Here is a 21,926-nt window from a genome sequence, read left to right as displayed (position 1 = left end):
CAAAGAGGTGCAATAACTTTTGTCTGATGGCTTTATATTGTCTAAATGCAATTTTTTTAATCTAAACATTTAATCTTACTTTGTATAAATAAGATTAAGTTTTCTGACTTAAGATGAATGTTTTAACTATAAAAAGAGTGCACTAAAGCAGTAATATTGTGACATATCATTAGAAATTATAATAACATGTAATTTATTCCTGTGATGGCAATTCATATTCATTGTATTATGTGTAATTTGGTCCAGCAATAGCTACCCATGAATTGTTACTGATGGTCTTTAGAATCAGTGACCAATCTTTCATAATCTAACAGAATTAACTTTACATAGCATCATCAAATGTTCTAGAAAAAGGTGAGCTGTCACAGAACTGCACAAAATAGCAACCTAAAATTAGCATGTCTAGCCCCTCAGACCTTTTATTCACAAGCTTTATTACTGGAGTTGAATATTAAAAGGTAGACTACAATTTAACACTTCACTCCCACAGTGTGTTCACTATAGAGTGAGAGAGGACATGTGTGGGCAGATGGATGCCTGTCCAGCTTACATAAACTCAAAAGCAGCGTTCGGGTGTGAAGAAGAGGACTGTACATGGAGCACACTACATTGATTTGTGCATGACCAGGTCACAGCAAGGGAGGATCAAACTCAGCTCAGCACAGAGTTTAGTGCAGGGGGGTTACCTAACCAGAACAAAAATCTACCTTCACATGGACCTGTCTGCAGTGAATAGTGTAGGACGTCGTTCTTTTAAGTTGGACTTTTGAAAGTGAAATGCACAAAATCGGCAAGCACTAAAGATGTATTTCAGGTTGCCTTCAGGCACTTTGACTAGATGAGTTTAGTCACTCAAAAACGAAAACTTTGTCTTTATACTACTTACCTTCATGCAATTCCAAACCTGTAAAGTATGGATTTTACTGTACAAAACAAAATGTGAAAAAGTGAAGGCCATTCATTCAAATTTGACAAAGATGGTCAATATCCAAAATGAAAAAAAGTACAAATTAATGCATTATAAAAAGTGGGTAAAATGATTTGTGTGTTATATTTCAGATCTTCTAAAGCTACATGTCGTTTTAAATAAGAATTTGGATGGTTAAATAAAAGTTAATGATAGCTTTGTGTGAGGAACAGACGAGAATAACACAATATTCACTGAAAAGCTTGACATATGTCCTGGAAGAAGTAGCAACTCATAAAGGAATTGTTTATTGTCCAGTCTGGTCAATAAATCTATTGATCAAGTAACAAAACCTTTCTTTAATGCTGATTTGTTAAAGAATCTGACTTCATCACACAAAGCTAAAGTATGATTTCAGAAGACTATTTATATATTTTGGTGCTCTCTCTCTCTCTCTCTTTCTCTCTATTTCTCTCTCTTTTTTGATTCTTTAAAGCATTTTAATTCCATTGAAAAAGAGAAACCAGTACATTATATAAACATTTCTGACTTTGTGTTCCAAGAAACAAGAGGTTTCATATAATGTAGGTTTGGAATGGCATTGGGTTGATTAAATGATAAAGAACTCACTGAATCATAAAAAGTGGCCATTTAATATTAGAATGGAGCCAGACACGACACAATGCAAGTTTGCTAAAATAATAAACAAACAAATAAAGACAGAAATAAAGAAAGAAAGAAACAAAGAAACAAAGTGTATTTGGCGATTGGTCATTTTAATAATATTTTGATTTCATCTCATTTTCACTGCTTGCAGTATTTCATATGCTGTGCTAGACTCCAGATAAGACTCACAATATGCTCTGCTTTAGTCATTAGTCTTGAGATCTTATGATCATCTCCCTAAAAATCTACACGCCTGACCAAGTCAGCAAAACAATCGGAAGACATCAATGAAACATCATCTACATCATTCGATATGTTTGCTTCTTGCATCATTTGATAACTTCCTCTCTGAAACGAATCAAGTCCTTAAGTGTGCTGCAGTAATACAACACTTGATATAGGACTGGGGCCGGGCCGGATGTGGCTGCAGAGAATAGATGGAGTCAGTGAGCAGTGGGAGGCGGCGAGACAGAGGCATTTAAGGCAGAGATTCATCTGTGCTGCAGCATGCCTTGGGATTGAAATGGAAGTTAAATGTAATTGTTTTCTAGCTGCATTGATCTTTTTGTTTTCATTTGGCTGCCTGGCTGTGGGAGGACAGCAGAAAAGACAGAGAAAAAGAGGAAGAGAAACAGAGAGTAACAAACTAGATAGAGGGGGAGGTGGGATTGTAATAATGAGTAGAGGCAGGTGAGATGGGTGGTATATGTGTGGGGGACCCAGGAGACTCCTTCCTCCCAGTGTAAAGTGTTCTCATTTCTCCACTTAACATGGTTAATGAGGACAGTTTCCCTAAAGAAGGCCTGTATCCAACATATCACATCCATCTCAAAGAGCTGCACCTGAATGCATGAACAAACACACTCTCGCACACATTAAACATGTGATTAAAAAATATTGCACTGCACTCTGTGATCTATCGCTGTGATTTAAATATTCCCAGATGCTAACATTGTACAGGCACAGAGGACTCTTCAGTAGAAGCTTTTGTAAATCCGAGCTCATACGCTCCAAGTTTGGTGTCAACACAGGCATTGAGTGGGCTGGAGGCTGTAAGACTGGAATTTAGTTTAAAAGATGCTCACAGTAGCTCTGTTTCACAACCAAGAAAGCTGCCTTGCTCTCAACTGTCTGAACAGGCAGGTGCCTCCTAGGCAGTATCCAGACTAAAATGGAACAAGCTGCTCATATTTTTGACTATAGTTTAACTATACAGTAGCTTTGTATATAAAGGTAGTTAGCAATACTACGGACAAATAATAAAAAGTAGTCAACTGCGTTAATTCAATAACAGAGCAAATTATTACTATATATGCTATTATTAAATGATAGTCCTCGTGACCCCCTGCTCTGCACATTGTCATGTCTCTTTGTTAACACACCTGATTTAGATAATCAGCTCATTAGAAGTGAGCTCCGTGCATGAACTGTGTTCCCATTGACATGGTCCCTACACAGTGTTCATTGCTCCCTACTCCCTGAGCAGGGGAAATCTGTTAAGGTTTACCTCACTTTTGGAACATTTATTCACGGATTTGCGCTGCACAACATCTTATCATCATATACCTCTGTAAATAAATACAATTTAAATTCACTATTCGCACACTTCAATGCACTTTGGATGGAATATGATCACTTCGAAATGGAATCATGCTGTAATATCCCATAATGCGATAAGTGAAACATACATAATGTGCAGAGCAGGGGGTCGCGAGGACTGGAATTGAGAACTGCTGCCATATACAACATTCATCATTTGCGATAAGATTTGTTAATTTTTGAAATAAGTCTTTGTCTCTCCATTTATTTGATCAGAAATAGAGTAATATTTCTGAAATTTCATTTAAATTTAAAATAAATGTTTTCTATATAAATACATTGAAATACATAAAATTTAATTTATTCCTGTAATGGCAACTGAATTTTCAGCAGCTGTAACTCCAGTCTTCAGAAATCACATGATTCTTTCGAAATCATTCTAATACTATATGTGATAAGTAAATGAAGTAAATAAGTAAATAAAAGTATGTTTTAAAGTAAAAGTTTCTTGTATGTATAACTGTACATAAAAAGTGATATTACTACTTTTTAAAATGACTGAAATAAGATTTAGAATATCATTTAGTACTAGTGCAAAAATAACGTCACACAAACATTTTTGAATGGGTCAATAAAAAAAAAATGTCTAAACAAATGTATTCAATAAAAGTAATTATATTTTCTTCATTTGTCCAAAAGTGTAAAATTTAAGTATTTATTTGTTTAGTTCGCTTGGCTGCAAATCTGGATTATATTTATTATTAGACAAATTTATTCATTTATATATGTTGCTACTTAAATTTCAATTTCATTGCCCTTGTTCAAGTTATTTCAAGTTTCTAGCAAATTGTTTTCAGTATAGAACTCCTTGTATACAAATTCATGACACACACAAATATTACATACTATATAAATGTAGACAGTTAATCTCTCAGGTTTTTGCCTTTACAAAAAGACTCCTTAGAATTTGGGCAAAATTTGGAACCCTCTTCACAATGTGTTTTAAAAGGATGTTTATGCTGGGTTTTGAAACCGAGCTTTTGTGTCTTACTACTCGCTGCAGCTGGAGTGGTTCTGTAGCCTTTCAGGCAAACTGAGTCACTCGTCATTCTGGAATAAAAACATCAGAGCAACGACACACATACTGAGGACACACACTCTCTCTGTGTGCAGTCGCTGTAGTGTGTCAACGTGTAGCTACCTGGGTCAACCCTGTTTCTTGTTAAATGATGCATGCGCCCCTACAATAGCTGCCTGTGCATGTGTCGAGTGTATATGTGTGTGTCAGTGTTTGTCTGGAGGGAAGATCCAAGAAAAAGTAAGCCAAAGGGAGGGTGAGGACTCAGAGGAGACCCGGCATGTGTACAGAAAAAGTTGCAATTCAAACAGAATACTGAATGTTGGCATTCTAGTTACTGGAACCAACAATGTGCTGTTAAATAAAGCATGCACATCCACAATGGAAACAACAGATGACATACATCCTGTCCGCTGCATACAGGACATCCTAATGAATAAATAGCATACCTAATGCCACTCTGGCTGCTGAGGCATCATAGTTGATCCAGAAGGAGACCCAGGACAGGATGGTGATCAGGATTGAGGGCATGTAGGTCTGCAGGATGAAGTAGCCGATGTTTCTTTTTAACTTGAAGCTTAAAGATAGTCGAGGATAAGCACCTGTTAAAAAATAAGAAAGGCAGTCAATGAATATTAAAGAAAAATAAGTAAATAGGAAGACACGAGGGGAAAAAAGACAGATATTTATTTCAGAAAAGCCTTTGGAGAAATCCTGTAAATTTTACATCAGTAGCACTGGAAGTGTGGGTAGTTTTTGTTGCTATGGCAACTGGCAAGCTTCGACCAAAAAAATAAAAAATAAAAATAAATTCTGTGATTTGTTGTAGCTTAGCCTTGAGCACAAACACCACAGTGTGAAAAGGAGACAAGAAAAGACAATGAGATACTGAGTAAACATTAAATGTTAAAGCCACTTATGAAATCAAAACAAGACTTTTATGGCTTGTAGTACATGTCCATTAGTTTTGAAGCCATCTATTCACTATAACACTTCTAAAGGCCCGTTCACACCAATTATGATAACTATAAAGATAACTATATTAGCATTCACACAAGCGGATGATACTGCCTTTTTATTCTAAACGCACACTTGCCTGCCGCTTTAAATTCTCCAGCTCATTATAGCAGGATTGATTCTGATTGGCTGTGAATGTTTTTATCATTCATCAGCTGGAGAAAATCATTCTGAAAGTAATTTCAACTATATTGTTTCTCTGAGCCTTTATTGTTAGCTGTGGTGTATACTTTGCTATTTTTAAATACTGAGAACGATTTTTAGAACTATATACTGTATTTATTGTTATCTTTATAGTTATTGTCCTTGGTGTGAACAGGCCTTAAGAGTAAAAAAAAAAAAAAAAAAAAAAATGTACAGGAAATTGGACCAAAAGCATAACGTGCAATATAAAGTTTTTCAATGAAATCAGAATCAAATTGAAATTTCACTAATGTGTCCTTTAATATTAGGAGTCTGAATCCCTGTTTACTGTTGAAATAAATTGTTCAACCCTGTTCAAGTCTATCATCAGTCCAGAGAACAGAAGGGGTTAGTATCAAAACATCATGGTGAAATATCGCCTTTAGTGTTGTTTTTTGGTGGCCTGTTTTAATTTAAGGTTTAGTCTAGTGTTTGTATGAAGCTGTCATTTTAGTTTTTATTAGTTTTAGTCACATTCATACGCGTTTTAGTCTAGTCAAGTTTCAGTCAACTAAAAGTCTGAGCAGTTTAGTCTTATTTTAGTCAGAATTATCCATGACTATTTTCGTCTAGTTTTAGTCAACGGAAACTGATGATATTAAGTCAATTAAAATATTATTTTAGTCTCTTTTTAGTAATGTTCTGATTTGAATTTGAATTAGTAATGTTCTGATTTGAATGTACAACATTTATTTTACCAACCAAACATGTTAGAAGTATACACATTCCTTTCTCTGTGTCAGACTTAAGCCCCTTTCACACTGAGATTCCGGATAATACATGGGTAATGTGTCCCGGTACTTGTTCCCGGATCGTTTGATTTTGGTTCTTTCACACTTTGGTTCATTCACACTAAATAGTGAGAAGCTAACTGATCGCTGCTTCATTACAGTTTGCACTTATTTTTCCATTGCATATATCTTTAAACGATAGGGTCTATCGCAGCCACCGCACATGGCAGGAGTTAAGTCCTGCTCCTTAAGTGGGTGGCTACCATACAAATCGCTCCCCCCAAACGTCTTCAACTAAGTGCAGAGCTGCATGGTTCAGACTTGTTGAATTCACTGGGTTTTCACCCCACTTCACAGATGTTTTGTCAACTAACCCACAACTCCTCAATGGGGTTTGACAGCAAAACCAGTGTCCTGGAACTGCTCCCTCGGTCATTCAGGACTTCACCACTCAGCTCTGACCCCCGGCCTCTTTGCCAGCCTGGTTTAGCCATTGCTCGCTCCTCTTCAACCATAGCCATCTGGATGCTGTCTCTACCTGCTTTACTATATTGTTCACCAGGTTGCCCCTCTAACCCCAAGCATCCCCAATGCTTTCCAAAAGTGACTGTCCCAGGACGCCCCTGCAACCCACCTCTACCGGTAGGTTCCAGGCTCTCCAACCCCTCTGCTGGCTCTCCGAGATGAGGGACTGATACTTCCCTAGCTTGCGTTCATGTGCCTCCTCGATCCTTTCCTCCCAAGGGACCGTCAGGTCTATTAGGGCCACCTACCTTGTTGCCTGGGACCAGAGAACAATATCTGGTCAGAGGCTGGTAACGGCAATCTCCTCTGGGAACTTGAGTTGCCTTCCGAGGTCAACTCTCACCTCCCAGTCCTCTGCCGTACCAAGGATCCCTAGACATCTGTCCTCCTTGCCTGCCTTCTCCCCAGGCCTGAGGAAGCGAATGAAGCGGGGGCCTTTATTTTGTGCCTTAGTTCTTTTCCACTTTCTCTCCTTCTCCAGTTCATCGGCCAATTGTGCCATTATCTGATCATGGTCCCACCTGAACCTCCCTTCAGTCAGACCTGCCCGACAAGATGACAGAAAGTGCTTACACAGAGCAAAGGAGGAACTTTATTCGATGCCCCCCCCCATTTTCCAGATGTCTTTCCAACTGAGGGATTTTCCTCTGACACTTTCCCACCGGGTCCAGCTACCTTGCTGTTTCCTAGCTACTGCCCTGGCTTGTCTACTCTCCTCCTCCACAGCCATAATCTCCTTCTGCACCATCCCTTTCCGGTCCTTTGCCCTTGCCTCCTTCCATCTTACTCGGGTGATGACTCCCAGGCCCAGCCTCCCCTGGGTCACCGTGCCTATGATGTCTCCATGCTGTAAGCACTCCTCCGCTTCCCTCAGAGCTCCACTGGCCTTCCACTTCCGTCCCGTCTTCACTACAATGTTGGCCTGTTGCACAGCCTGGTCATTGCCGCGCAACATCATGGCCAACTGAACTTTGGCTGTCTTAAATTCCTCCATGACTAAAGTAATTGGCAATTGCAATTTGCTCCCTGAGCTGTATAGCCCTATAGAGCAAAAGCTTTTGGGGACTGACAGCCACCTCCTGAGGAAGTCTGAGCATACATTGATCTGCCTTCAAAACACCTGGTAAAATAGTCGCATTATAACGTGCATCATCACTATGACACACCTTCTAAAGCATTGGTTCTAGCTTTTGCTCACATAGAGCTCATTCCGGGACTGAACCTGGCAATTTTACTAGGTCCCCAACCTGGGATCGATCCCGAAATCAATCCCGGGATGTGTTTGCGTTCATACAGAAGGCAATCCGGCAATTTTCTGGGTCCAATGTGCAGTGTAAAAGGGGCTTTAGTTTTGTTTGATGTCGTCTTCTAAATAATGCCATGAGTGGGGCTTGAAGAAGTGATGTCGCCTGCGTCTGTGCAGTGCGACCTAATGCAGCCCCTGAAGTGACACACAGAAATACTGCAAAATAAAAATAATAATGTGACTAAACGAGATGAAATAACATTAAAACATTTAGTTTCATCTCGTTTTGGTCAACGAAAATGAAGAGAGATTTTAGCATAGTTTTTATTCTGCAAACCACATTTAGGGTTGTTTTTATTCGTCAGCAATATTGCATTATACAATTAATTATAGTCATTGTCACATGACCAGCATTTACATTGCATATCGTCTCGTTTTCGTCACGTGATAAATGTTAATTGAGGATATTTAGTCATCATTTTCATTGACGAAAGCAACACTATCGACTCGATGCAAAAAAACACAAGAGCGATCTGACACTGAACTAATTATGTGATGAAAAATGTCTGCTTAGTTATTTATAGAGGTGAAAAAAGCAACTAACAAGCATTCAGCCTAGAAACACATACACACCCAAACATGTACACAACCTATGAACAAGATCACACATCCTACAGACATATAACACAACCTACAGATGCACATTATGCAACCTGTACACACATCACAGTCTATAAAAACATGCTACGTAACCTACGTTATGAACTTAAGCTACCTACACATACTTTAGACTAATTACTTATACCTCACAAAAACCTTCCCACACAAATCACGTACAGACACACATATGTAACACACCCTCATCTTCCATTAATCAGTCAGAGAAACTGATGTAATGTTGGGCTAGTCAAGCGGTCAAGGTTTGGCTGGATAGTACTTGTAACCCAAAGGTTGCGAGCTCGAGTCTCGGTACCGGCAAGGATTATAGGTGGAGGGAGTGAATTTAAAGCACTCTATTTCACCTTCAATACCACAACTGAGGTGAGACCCTTCAGAGAGACTCCAAACTGCAGCTGCAGGCTGCCCACTGGTCTGGGTGTGTGTTCACGTGTCTGTGTGTGTGTTTTCTTGCTATTCACTGCTGTGTGTGTGTGAAAATGGATGGGTTAAATGCAGACCACAAATTCTGAGTATGGGTAACTTGGCCACACATCACGTCTTTTCCTTCTATATACAATGTTGACCCCAAAAATGGCCATCAAATCTTCATGGACAACTATTAAAAATTCTTAATTCTGACAACATTTTTATTTTTCTAGAAAAAGCTTCTCATGGCATCAGCAAGCAGTCACATCCTCCTCAATCACAACCTCGCGATTCCCAAAATCCTTTTCAGTATGTGCAGAAGATAGCCATGCTTTTTCATGTGTCATTAATTCAGTATGGGGAATATTCATTACAGCACTGCCTCTATGAATGCCTTAGATTTAGAAGAGAATAATTTATGCAGTGGGTCTTCTACCTCATGAATATGTGATGGTTTGTATCAAGTGGCTGTTTTTTCCCCTCTCTTACTCCATCTCTCATTTTCTCATCACTTCCATGTCTGCTCTTCTCTTTAGAAGCTTGAGGAAATAGAGTGGTAATTGCTCGTCCATTATTACTGGTCTGTTTTATCATGAGGTGGAAAGATATCTGATGCACAGGCCCCAATTAGGCAGCTTTTCAAATAAGCAGACCATGGGAATAGATTCTCGAGAGGGTGCGGCCGGAAAACAGGACACCCAGAAAAAAAAAACATTACAAAGACAGGCATGAATAATAGAACTCATCACTTTTCTGCATGGTAAATACACTTGGTTAAAAATCTCAGCTTTTTCAGGGTTTTAAAAATGTTACAAAAACCATAACAAACATTTTGTGCAGACTTCATTTCAGGGTCTTTTTTGTAGTAAACTTGCACCCTGACCCATGTCTCAGAACTAAGCTATACATTTTACGCTTCATCTTAGAGAGTCATGACTGCAAGGTTGCAAATACTAATCATTTGTCACCTCATATGTTGCATTTGGAATAAAGAGGCAGGCACAATGTAAACAGATTTAAGCTTCAAACATGTTTATCACTTCATGTTTCATTATTAATAAAGAAGCAGACGCAAATTATTAGTTTTAAGTAAACCTCTTTTTTAGTCTTTGTGGTTTTACTTTCAACCTGTCTTGCTACTTTACCTGTGGAAAAGACAACATTTCTGGACACAAGTTTGTAGTCCACGATGGAGAACTGTGGGAGCTCGATACGTGACACACCAGTCACTGCATTTTCTCCTCCCTTCCAGTAAAACTCGATGTCATCTGTTGTGTATCCATCTACAGGACAAGCAGAAATCAAATCAAGTTTTAGGAGGAGATTTACTGAACTCAGTGAAGACAGACAGTGCTTCACACATTAAAATGTATATACTGTATTTATGCAACTTTTCCCTCCTATTCAATTATAAGTTTGTGGTTCCTTGTAAGTGGATTTTCCTTCCCATAATTAGTGTGTAACATATGCTGAAAAGTAAAAAAAAATCAGCACAAGTGCATTGTTAGCATAATCATGCATATGAGCATCTGTTTTGCACAAGTTTGGGGAGCTCTTAGGGGTCAGATTTCCCACTGACACAGACAGCTCCATTTCATACCAGCATAGCCATGTTTGTAATCCATAATGATGGTTTTATTAGTGTGCATATGAATCTTTGTATACAATTAGAGATAGGCTATTCGGGCGAGTTACTACCACATTCTGTAAGTGAATTTACCTGCTAAAAATTCAGTTAGTGACAACCAAATAATCATTTAAATTTGTACAACAGTAAACTGAACAACTGTTATAGCAGTGGTGTTATTAAAAGTGACCGTCCACAGAGTGTTGATTGTTTAAATGCAATTAATGAGCAAAAGCAAAACACGGTGCTTCTGTCAACAGAGTCTTACAATTACAGGTGCCATGCAAGATTTAATACCCTGTTAATTCTCTTGGAGTAAAGTTTGTTTTTGGGGTGTTTGGAGTTAAAAATATTACTAAGTAGTATTTTTTTTTTTGATGTAACAAACAATAAAATATTTCTGTCATTGTGCTTTCAGTTAGCGTGCTAACAGATTAGCAAGTTAAGCTTGAGGACAAAGTGTCAATTATTTTCTATTATTTTAGGCACCATAGCAGAAATATACAATATTATATTCAGTGATACTGCATATTAAATTTTTGCTTCTTCACCAGTGAGAAAAGCACCAAACTAGCACTGACCAGTATAAACTAGCTTGAAACAGAATGGAAATGTATACTGGCTTTGCAGCAGGGCATGTGCAAGTGAGTGAGGAGAAAGAACACTTACAACTCTCTATCTCCAGAGTGCAGTTCTGCTCATCTAATGGATACCTTCTCAGATCCATCATGCAAGCCGCAGTGGTTGTGATTCTGTAAAACACACACACACAGACACACACACACACACACACACAGGTCACAGAAAAATCTAAGCCACACATCTATACATTCAGGTACTCACAGCTCTTCTACAGTAGTATATAGCAGGTACTGCATTTGCTAACCAGCACTGTAAAATATTTGTCTCATTGTAAACAAGAAAAGCAAGATGCCCTCAAAAAGCTTTTGAACCAATTATAGCACAGAGCATATGAGTGGACATGTACAAATAGTACAGATTTGAATACATATGAAAAATCTTTTTTTTTGTCCCATAAATGTGGCTACTGAGTTGCAGGATTGCAAGTTGCCAAACAAGTTCAAAGAAAGCCCACATCTCATTTCATCCCATTCAATATGTCACTTTGCTACAAGTGTGAGCTTAAACTAAAATGTGATGACAAATGTTCTTCGTGAGTCAATATCAATGAACATTTAAAGTGAGGTTTGGTTTCGCATCCAGGTAACGATATCATCCAGGGATTGATTTTCCTCCTGGTAACAGCTGAAATACCATAAGTGGAAGATCATGTTAAATTTTTCTAATCTTATCTGGATGAATGCATTGCCATGGTCAGGGGTGCAACCAAGTGGGGCTCACTAAAGTCCTCTATGGCAGGGGTTTTCAAACAAGGGGGTACTAGTAGATTATTACGGTTTCAATTTCTTGCATTATTATTATTATTTTTTTTTTGTCCAAGGCTCTGTAAATGTAAGCCACATCCTAGAAAAACTTCATTACTTAAGTGTGGTCATTTGACCATTTCAATAGGAACCCATGTAATTGGGAATTTTGCATGGAAGTGAAAGATTTTTGAGAATCACAAGAATCTATATAGATTAAATTGTTTACTTGTTTTTTAAGCCTACAGATGTATATTCAAGTTTTTTGGTTCAATGGTTTTGTTTTAATGTCAGTATTACACACTCTCCCTCGATTTAGAGTTAAGGATCACCCCCCACACATAAGCATTTTTACATATGAGTATATAATATTGGATTGGAGTTGCTAGTATGTTTCTGTGACCCTTCCCTTCTAGAGTGGGTAAATTAAAGACTTTGTAAATTTTGCCTTACCAAAAATATGCATGCTCTTTTTTCTTTAATGGTGTCCGGCTCAGGCGAACAAAAAAAGCCCTCCATACATACTGTCGCCCTGTCAAACTTCAATATGTGCATTATATGACCAGGGAATTCTCTTTATGATCTGTAAAATGATGTTCCATTTAAACGAAAGGAGATAAAACATAAAAAGACGGAAACAGTTCAATGAACTTTATAAGCAAGAACCATAAATTAGCATATGGCTGCATTAGTCCACAGGATCTCATTTGGAACAAAAAGAAAAGCTAAATTAGGCTATGGTAACTGGCTCAAAGAGCAGTCCAGCTGGTACAGAGGATGAAGGCATACCCATGGTCTTCCGCGTGGGAATGAGAAAAGCAGCTCATTTAGGATCAGAGTCTGATAACACTAAAGGGGTTTAACAAGATAAAGGCACACATTAGCACTTATGCAATTTAGTAGGCGAGTGCACTGAGTAAAATATGGCACGCTCTCACAATGTGTGTCCACTGAAGCTGAGCACTATCAGACTCTTCCCACAGTTGAAATGTCAAATACAAACAAACTGTGTTAAAAGCAGATTTTAATAAAAAAGAAAATACATTTTAAAGAATTTATAATTTATTAAATTGTTATTAAATAATAATAAATTATTACATTCATTTAATTCAAAGTATTTTATTGTAATTTAAGATATCTGTGTGTTTATTTGACACATTACTGTCTATCTATTAGAGAACAAAAGCTGATTAATCATCATAAACAAGTTAAATGGAAATTTACAGGTAAAAAAAAAAGCAATACTGGTTGATGGCTATGGATATGAGAGAAGTTCTTACCTTAGTCCATAAAGAACTGTGCCATCCGGGTGCAGGCGGATCATGCGGTTCTTCACTGTGACACCGTGGACAAAAGACTTCTTGTCATTTAGGAAATACGTGTCAGGAACCCAGAGATGGTCGGCTACCCGGTTGTCTAGGGTAAGATTGAGAGGGATCCCAGAATATGCGAGCCGCTTGTCCCTCCAGTACTGCTGGAAATACATGGTCAATGTGTAGTCCTGTAGAAAATTTAAAAAAAAAAAAAAAAAAAAAAAACATTTGTAGTTATTTTATCAGACAAATTTTTTTTTATACAAATATTGCCATCCACAGTATTTAGCCATAATATTTACATTACAATTTTCACTACTTTAAAATGTAGAACTTAAATTTATCAATGCATTTTATTTATTTTGTTTATCAAAACATAAAATACTATGTCAAATATTGCCTATTTGTGTCTTCATATTTATTTTGATTAGTGAACTCTCTGTGAGGACACACGTGATCCACATAGGACCAGGTAATGACTAAATAACATCAAAGTGACCATCATATGTGCCCTTAGCTAACAGCTTTAAAAGGGCCTTTTGTGAAAGTATTCAACTGCTCACTTTTGTTCTGGAACAACCCTTCAGGTTGTGTCCCTTTCCAGTAGTGTCCTTGAAGGACCCAAAAATGCTGTTCAGAATTCACCCTAGATTTAGTATCAGAGCTAACATGCTCTGTTTTTCCTGAAGGGTCAAAAGTGTCAAGGTCAGAAACACAAATCCAAATACTGTGGCCTTCAGCAAATAGATTTTCTGTTGTCTGAGTGATATTTATAGAAGCGTCAAATTTGGATTGGAAACAAGCTGCCTTCGGCTTGCATTTTTCAAGACTGTCTGCCCTGAAGACGCTGTGTGACCATCTCCGTGAGGCAGTCTGGTATGCGCTGGACTGACTGTAGATTTCCATTACACCACCATAGTCTCAGTAGTCCACTCGACATCAGCTTGCAGAGCTATACTATATGACCTCAGCAATTCACTGTATAGAAATTCAATCAAACTAAAGGATTGGCATGATAGGCCTTATATTTGGGCCATCTCTGAGAATCAATGAATTTCTAAAAGGGCTGGAATCACGAAATTCATGGACCCTATTTGTCCTCTGGGCCAGAGCTGAACCTGGTTGAAATCCAGTAGGAAGCACAAATGTGTGTAGTTTGTGTTTCTGCTGAACTGCTACAGTATATTAGGTACTCCTGGGTAAAATGAAGACCTGGCATGCTGTCCCCCACAATGCGCACAACCTGTTGATGTAATAAGAAGTAATTCACTTACAAACATATGTTAGAACGGGCTTAGGCCCCTGAGGCTGACTTCAGAGAGTGCTAGCAGATCTGTGGAAGCAGAGGCTGTGCAAGAGAGCGTGTAAGTGGAGCTCATTAGCTAAGGAGATGAGGGGGGAACGACATGACAGGGACACCGTCTTTATGATTACTAATGTCTGTGATCCCTGCACTTTCTCAGTCTTCAATTCTTTTTACCCCTGTCCTTCTTCCTTCGTATTATTTTCCCCCTTCTCCATTCATCCCTTTTGGTAAGGGTTTTGTTTTAATGAACCCCCTAAATGACACTGATGGATGCTACTCTTTCTCACAATACATGATACCCTATCAAAAGTGTAGATGCTAATTAGAATTAAAAATGCTTGATATCCCAGTCAGTGTTGGGTAGTGTTAACACAATCAGTAGCTTTCAAAGGGATGGTTCACCCAAAAATGAACATTCTGTCATCATTTACTCACCCCCAAACCTGTATGACTTTTTCTTCTTTTGAAACACATTTGTTTCCCCCTTTTGTCCATGCAATAAGAGTCTATGTTTAAAAAATCTTCACCACAATCTCTTTTTCCTTTTGCGTGTGTTCTACAGGAAGAAAGTCATTCAACTGTGGAACAGTGTGAGTAAATTATGAAATAATTTTCATTTGAAAAGTGATACAATTGACAACAAACAGTATTTGTTTATATACACCATTCAAAAGTTTTGGGTCAGTGTTATGTTTTTCAAAAGCAATTACCGTAATAATTTTATTCAGCAAGTGTGCTGTTCTTTTGAACTTCTATTAATAAAAAAAAAAAAATAGCTGTTTTCAACATTGATAATATTAAATGTTTGTAATTAGTTTTAAGTATTTGTTATTGAATGTTCAAATGCAGAGTTGTGTGCGTCGTGTGTGTGTGTGTGTGAGAGAGAAAGAGAGAGAGAGAGAGAGAGAGACGGTCACACAGTGGAGTCAGCTGTCTGAACCGTCCATGGCTTGTGTACTGCAAACACATTACAAGCTTCATCACTGCAGCTGTCATGCGACTCTGTTCCCCTTTCGGCTTGAACTGATGGTAAAATAATAACAATAATTCCAAAAATAAAGCAAATAAACAGTTGACCTTTACTTTGTTCAAATCTGCTTTTTTGGAATGTTTTAAGACTTGGTAAAAGGACTCCTCTGAATGCTGAATGTCTGAATGTCTTGCTGAATGTCTGATCCTCAGGCTACAAACTGGCGGCTTCCCTCTGAAGTATGTGGTGACCTAAAACACCACGACCCATCATGTGTGTGTAGGACACTATTGTTCTGTACAAAGTCTGATTAAAAAAGGGCATGGGGCGAGGCTCATGAATGTACTAGATGCGTAAATGCCAAAGTGTGGATGTTAGTCTTATCTCTCCATCTTTGACTTTCTGTCTCTTTGTCTCCATGGCTGTTTCTTTAAATGTGTTAGTATATAAGCATGTTCTGCAGCGAGGTGTCTTGAGGCTCTTGTTATGGTGAGTTCCCTGGGTCCTCACTGTGTGAGCTCAGTGATTCAGTGCTATTACCCAAAGCTATTACCGTGATCCAGACAAACCAGCGAAGCCAGAAGTGCTCTGAAAACTGTGAAAACCAGTGTCACTTACATGTCGGTTTAATAATGGAGTAAACAGATGCTGTCGTGACAGCTGAGCGATTTGATACTTTTGGTATCTGGGGAACTGTGTTGCAGTGGTCACACAAAACATAAGGAAATGCATCAATCATTCAATTCCAGGCAAAATGTTATAGTTCAGTTTATTCAAGCTGCAAGGAGAAAATAGCTAAAAATAGAGGTAAAAATCTTAGATTGCTGCTTGATTCATCTGAGGGTTAAATCACTGTTGTTGTTCTCCACTGAGAGGGCTTCCCTACGATAAAGTGACACCGCACTCTGTCATATACACCACTTCACCTGTGCCACCGATAGAAATAACTGATGAAATGCAAGAGAAACAAACAGAGAGACATTATTTCAAATCTGAAAGTGTCAATCTATTAATGTAGGGACTGATATCAGACACATGGGAACCAATAACAGAACTGGAGCATGGATTTACTCCTGTTACAAGCAAATTAGTTTTTTTTAAGATTTGTGGGAACTAGGCTAGAAAAAATAATTATAAATTAATTACCATAAATGTATTTTTATTGTATAATAATACGAATAATAATAATGCTGTGAGTGACTTTATAGAATAAAATACAAATTGTAAGTTGTTATTATTATTATTATTATATACAATTTGGAACCACTCAGTTTTTGCTAGGATAAATCAAAGTAAAGGAAAGAAAAATCCTGTCAATAAATGAGATTGCATCAAATACAATTTAAGAATTATTTAATTTATGATAGTTTTTAATAAATCTTTATAAAATTATTGTTATTACTATTTATATACACTATCTGGAGCCACTTATGGCATAGAGATGACATTTTTCACCATATTTACACCATACATAATACTGAATATCCAAACATGTGTGGATGAGGATCAATCATATAAAAGGGAAATAAAATTCTGTCATTACATGAGACCTTCTGGAAGGGTGAGGTGATGGTGTCATCAGCTGGGTGAGAAGCGTGTGCTCTCATACAAAGACAAGCTTTCAGCATGCCAGTCAGACAGCATTTACATCAACTTACCACCACCACCACATCTACTGGGAATACCAGAATAACAGCAGTAAGAGAGATTCATCTGTGCAGTGTGTGTCAGCATAAAAATTTCCCTGATCCATAGTATAAGTATCTAATTTGTGAGATTTTATTAAAAGTTGTTTTTGTGTCTATAAATAAGCAAATAAATGTTACACCTATTACATTTAAAGATGAAGCATGTAATTTTGTCTATTTTAAAACACTTTTTCCTAGCTTAATGTTCAGTTCTGACTGGTAAATCTAATGGGCCATAAATACATGAAATTAACTTTGCTAGTGCACTCAAGAATTTTTACATTTTTAGGATGTGCTAGTTATTTTAGACATTCGATAACAGAACTGTTGACTTATGAACTGGTTCTGGATTGTGAATCAAGAGCATTTAGTAGGAGACTTAAATCAGTGTAATAACTGATTGTTTATATACAAACATGGAGAAAAGATATGCATTTTGTCATTGGTGTTTTATAAATATCAATGAAAGTAATGCTACTGATTTATTTCTTAAATGGATAGTTTACCCCCAAAATAAAAATTATGTTATTATTTCCTCTCATGTCATTCCACACTTTTTTGGAAGGATAGATCACCCAAAAATGAAAATTATACAATAATTTACTCACCCTCAAGCCATCCTAGGTGTGTATTCATCTGAAAGAGTTATATGTAAAAAAATAAATAAATAAATAAAATAAAAAAACATTCTGGCTCTTCCGAGCTTTATAATGACAAGAATAAGGGGGTCAAGATTTTTAAGCCCCGAAGAAATTGCATTCAGGGGTTAATAAAGGCAGAAAGCCTTCTTTATTAACCCCTCGCAGCCATGTGGAGCACTTTTTATGTTGGATGGACACACTTTTTTAAGCTTCAAAAACTCCCATTCACTGCCACTATAAGCTTGGAAGAGCCAGGAAACTTTTTAAATTAACTCTTGATTGTATTTGTCTAAAGAAAAATAAATAATATATGGGTGAGTAAATCATGGTGGAATTTTCATTTTTGGATGAACTATCCCTTTAATTTTCTTTTTTTTTTCATCAAGGATTTTTTTTTACATGAAGAGTTAAATAGGTCCAAAAAAACCCCACAGATTTTCATTGTATGGAAAAACCCTCCCACAATTCGTCAAAATATCTTCCGTTCTGTTCCACAGAAGAAGAAATGCCATACACAGTGATGCTGCATAAATTATGACAGAATTTTCATTTTTGAGTGAATTATACATTTAATACATTCAAGTAATTGTTAATGGAACCATCATGAAGTTCAAATCTTTAAAAAGGAACTGAAATTGCGAATAAAACAATACAAAAAATCCTAATGGCTCAAACTACATTCAACTCCAGAAGTGTTGGACTCTTGCATCCAATGCTCAGAAATGACATCTGGCAGCTCAAGGTTCAGGTCAGTCGTACAGACAGTTTTCTTTCATATGATATTGATTTTCCTCCTGACATCAACGTGCTTCCTCCCATGCAAACAACAGCATGGAAGAAAGACAACCACTGTAAAGCACACAGAAAGAAAAAAAAGAAAAATCCTCCTGGTAACAGCGGATGAATTCTTAAGAGCAGAGAGAGGCACTCATCTCCAGAGCTCTGCGACTCAACAGGCTGTAGTTAACACCGTGTTCAAAGTGGCTGATGTCACAGCGTGATCTTGTTGCTTGGCCTCTTCATTGTCTGCTAGCGCTCTGCAGGGATAAGCCCAGAAGCTCTACAGTGGATTCTGTGTGTGTGAACGTCCTATGTCTGTTGCGCTTAATAACACTTTCAACAGGAGCTTGAAACTCTCCAACATTTAGGACATTTTGGGGTGATTTAAACAGTGCAAAGTCCTCTTAACACACAGTTACATTTATAATTCAAGTGGAGAACCCCTGGCTTCACCTTACAATCCACGTAGTCTGTTAGAGGGCACTTAGACCGCAACATGCCTTCAGGTCATATGACACATGCCATTCGATGGAAGGAAATGGTCCCCAAAGCACACCTATTTATCCTAAAGGTGGAGATAATAGGCACTTAGTGAACTTCAGAGTTAACACTTCTATACACTGATATTACGCCTGATTGAACAATTACAGGGCACAAAGCTGACTATAAGGCTAAAAATAAAGGGGGTGAGAGCAAACAAAAGACTAAATATATTAATAATTCTGGTCTCCTTGACAACGTTCTCTCTCTGCAAAACGCCCACACAGGCATGCTGAGCTCTGGGCCGATACCTTGTGCATTTCTGAGGCTTTCCAGCCAGTTTTTTGCTTTCTGTGCCTTTCTTTCTCTCACTTCCACTTTAAAAGCTCTTTGACCAAACTCAGCTGTCAGGATACGGCTGCATTAAATTAAAGGAAACCACTAGCATTCATCATAAATGGATCATAATTTTTTTTCTTTGTATAATACGCCAACACAGATCAACGGATTCATCTGATTTATTTATTTATTCTATATAAAGCTTGACCAGAAAGCAGCAGGTATGATGGGATTGTTTTGCTGACAGAATTAGACTTCCAGGACCACGTGCTTTTAAAAATAAATAAATCAATAAATAAAAAACCTGTAATTTCATAAAGCCACCCCCACCTCCCTCTCCATCTGGGTAAGTACCACAAACATCTTCGAATCCTGACCAAAGATGATATTGGTTTCCATGGCAACCACTTATACTTGCCACACACATTGTGCCAGAGCGATCATCTGCTGTGTATCCAATCCATCCAGTACTATCACACTGAATATGTTTCATTCGTGCTTGTGCACAGATGAGAATTTCAGTCCTGTGCGTCAGTAGCATTTATACATTTTCCCTGATTTCAGATGTTGTCAGGAAAGCATCTAAAGGCAGAGAAGGCCCCTTAAAAGTATATGAAGAGAGAGAAAGAGAGACTTTATAATCTTTTAAATGTATGCATAATAGTGATTTGCGGAGTCTTTCCTATGTGAATCTCAGGAAAGCATGTCTAAGTCACATTCTCTATATATAACAAATGCATATACTTATATCTTAAAAAAAGGATTAAAGGAGTAGGTTACCCAAAAATAATCAACCACAGGCCATCCAAGATGTAGATGAGTTTCTGTAACATCTTTGGAGAAGATTAGCATTACATCCTAGCTGCAAATCCTAAGCTATCTGTAAAAGGCATTTTAACTTAAATGTATCTATAAAATGTCTTGCTGAAAAATGTATTAAAAAAGACATTAACTGATGTACTGGCTTCATGTGGATTGCTTGCTTGATGTTTTTATCAGCTGTTTGGACTCTAATTCTGATGGTACCCATTCACTGCAGAGTATCTATTGGTGAGCATGGATAATGCTAATGTTTAAAAAAAGAAAATTTAGATGAAGAAGCAAAATTATCTACATCTTGGATGGCCTGAGGGTGAGTACATTTAAAGCAATATTTAATTTTGTGGGTAATATATATACAGTATTGGGATTGAGAAATGCTCTTGACAGGATTCGTGAGATTCACCCCCCTGACTGAACACAGAACAGCAGTAGTATATTGATTTTGTCTGAATGCTTTTGATTTCTGAGAAATATTCAGCTTACTAACAGCACATTTTGACAGAGTAATTTAATGCCGCCTGTGCTGGGCCCTCCTCAAGACAGCCTGTGTAAGCAGCACGGTCTGTTAGATGCAAATTGTATTGAATTCATTTTTATGGAATAGTGTTGTATTTTCAACACTTTTTGCCTTTTCCAAGTAATCTTGCTGACAGATATCTTAGAATGGGATACTTCATACCATAATTCTTGCACTGCAGCTCAATTCTGTAAGTGAAAAAAAAACCCGCCTCTGTGTGTGTAATGACATTCCCATTCCCTGATTTTAAAACAGCTGAGTGAGAGAGAGGGGCACTGGTACAGTAAAATGTACACAAGGCAAATCCTTTTTACTCTAGGCACTGGGCTTACCCCACTGACTGCTTGAGAGCTTTCAGTCTTTAACAGCCCTGTCACTTCCTGTCTGAAGACAGAATACAGCTGCATGCACTGACATCAAGAGCACAACAATAATAAGCAGATCTTAGAGAGTGCATGAAACACATTTCAAGCTGAATCCTACAATAATGATTTTTTATTTTTTTACTCTGGCATGTAAGGAGATTTGACCAAAATGTTCCAGGTTCAAAACAAGTTCAGCTATAAAAAATTTCAACTTGCCCCTCTATTGTCAAAACAAACAAACAAAGATTGTGCTCACGGTTATGCATTTCCATTGACAGAGGGACAGGGAATGCACCAGACTAAATACTTTAAAATACTTTACTAGACATTTAAATATGACAATAAGACTTTAAATTATACATGTTAAACGTGACTAGTGTGGCTGAAGTGCTTAACAAACTTGTTTGAGAAAGGTTACATCCAATCCTTCAATTTTTACAACCATGAAAAGCTGGGAAATAGGAAGAAAAGTGCTGTTTACATAAAACAATAACTGAAACAATAGCCCCAACACTATAATTAAGATTTAGAGAGCTTTTCAGCTCAAACAACACATATTTTGAAAGAACAAATAATTTACCAAGTAAAGCTTCAAATTAGTTAACATCCACTCCCTGATAGCACGCGTACATCACGGAGATATCTATTTGACATATGCATTTACATGAGTGTAAATAGATGTCTATTATGTTTATGATTTTGAATGTAAGTAAAA

At 37.5% G+C, this 21,926-nt stretch overlaps 1 protein-coding gene across 3 annotated transcripts in view; it reads right to left on the bottom strand.

The window, feature by feature from the left end:
* Positions 1-21,926, bottom strand: part of LOC128015714 (gamma-aminobutyric acid receptor subunit beta-3-like) — a 61,917-nt gene that overhangs the window by 7,712 nt on the left and 32,279 nt on the right. For all 3 annotated transcript variants that reach the window (XM_052599781.1, XM_052599780.1, XM_052599782.1), the window contains 4 exons: positions 13,271-13,491; positions 11,275-11,357; positions 10,124-10,261; positions 4,640-4,792 (listed from right to left, as the gene is read on the bottom strand). In XM_052599781.1, the coding sequence (XP_052455741.1) occupies positions 4,640-4,792; positions 10,124-10,261; positions 11,275-11,357; positions 13,271-13,491 (595 nt within the window). The remainder of the gene's footprint in view (positions 1-4,639; positions 4,793-10,123; positions 10,262-11,274; positions 11,358-13,270; positions 13,492-21,926) is intronic.

This window comes from Carassius gibelio, chromosome A6 (genome assembly GCF_023724105.1).
Source record: "Carassius gibelio isolate Cgi1373 ecotype wild population from Czech Republic chromosome A6, carGib1.2-hapl.c, whole genome shotgun sequence".
Lineage (NCBI taxonomy): Eukaryota > Metazoa > Chordata > Actinopteri > Cypriniformes > Cyprinidae > Carassius > Carassius gibelio.
This window is presented reverse-complemented; position numbering and strand designations above follow the sequence as displayed.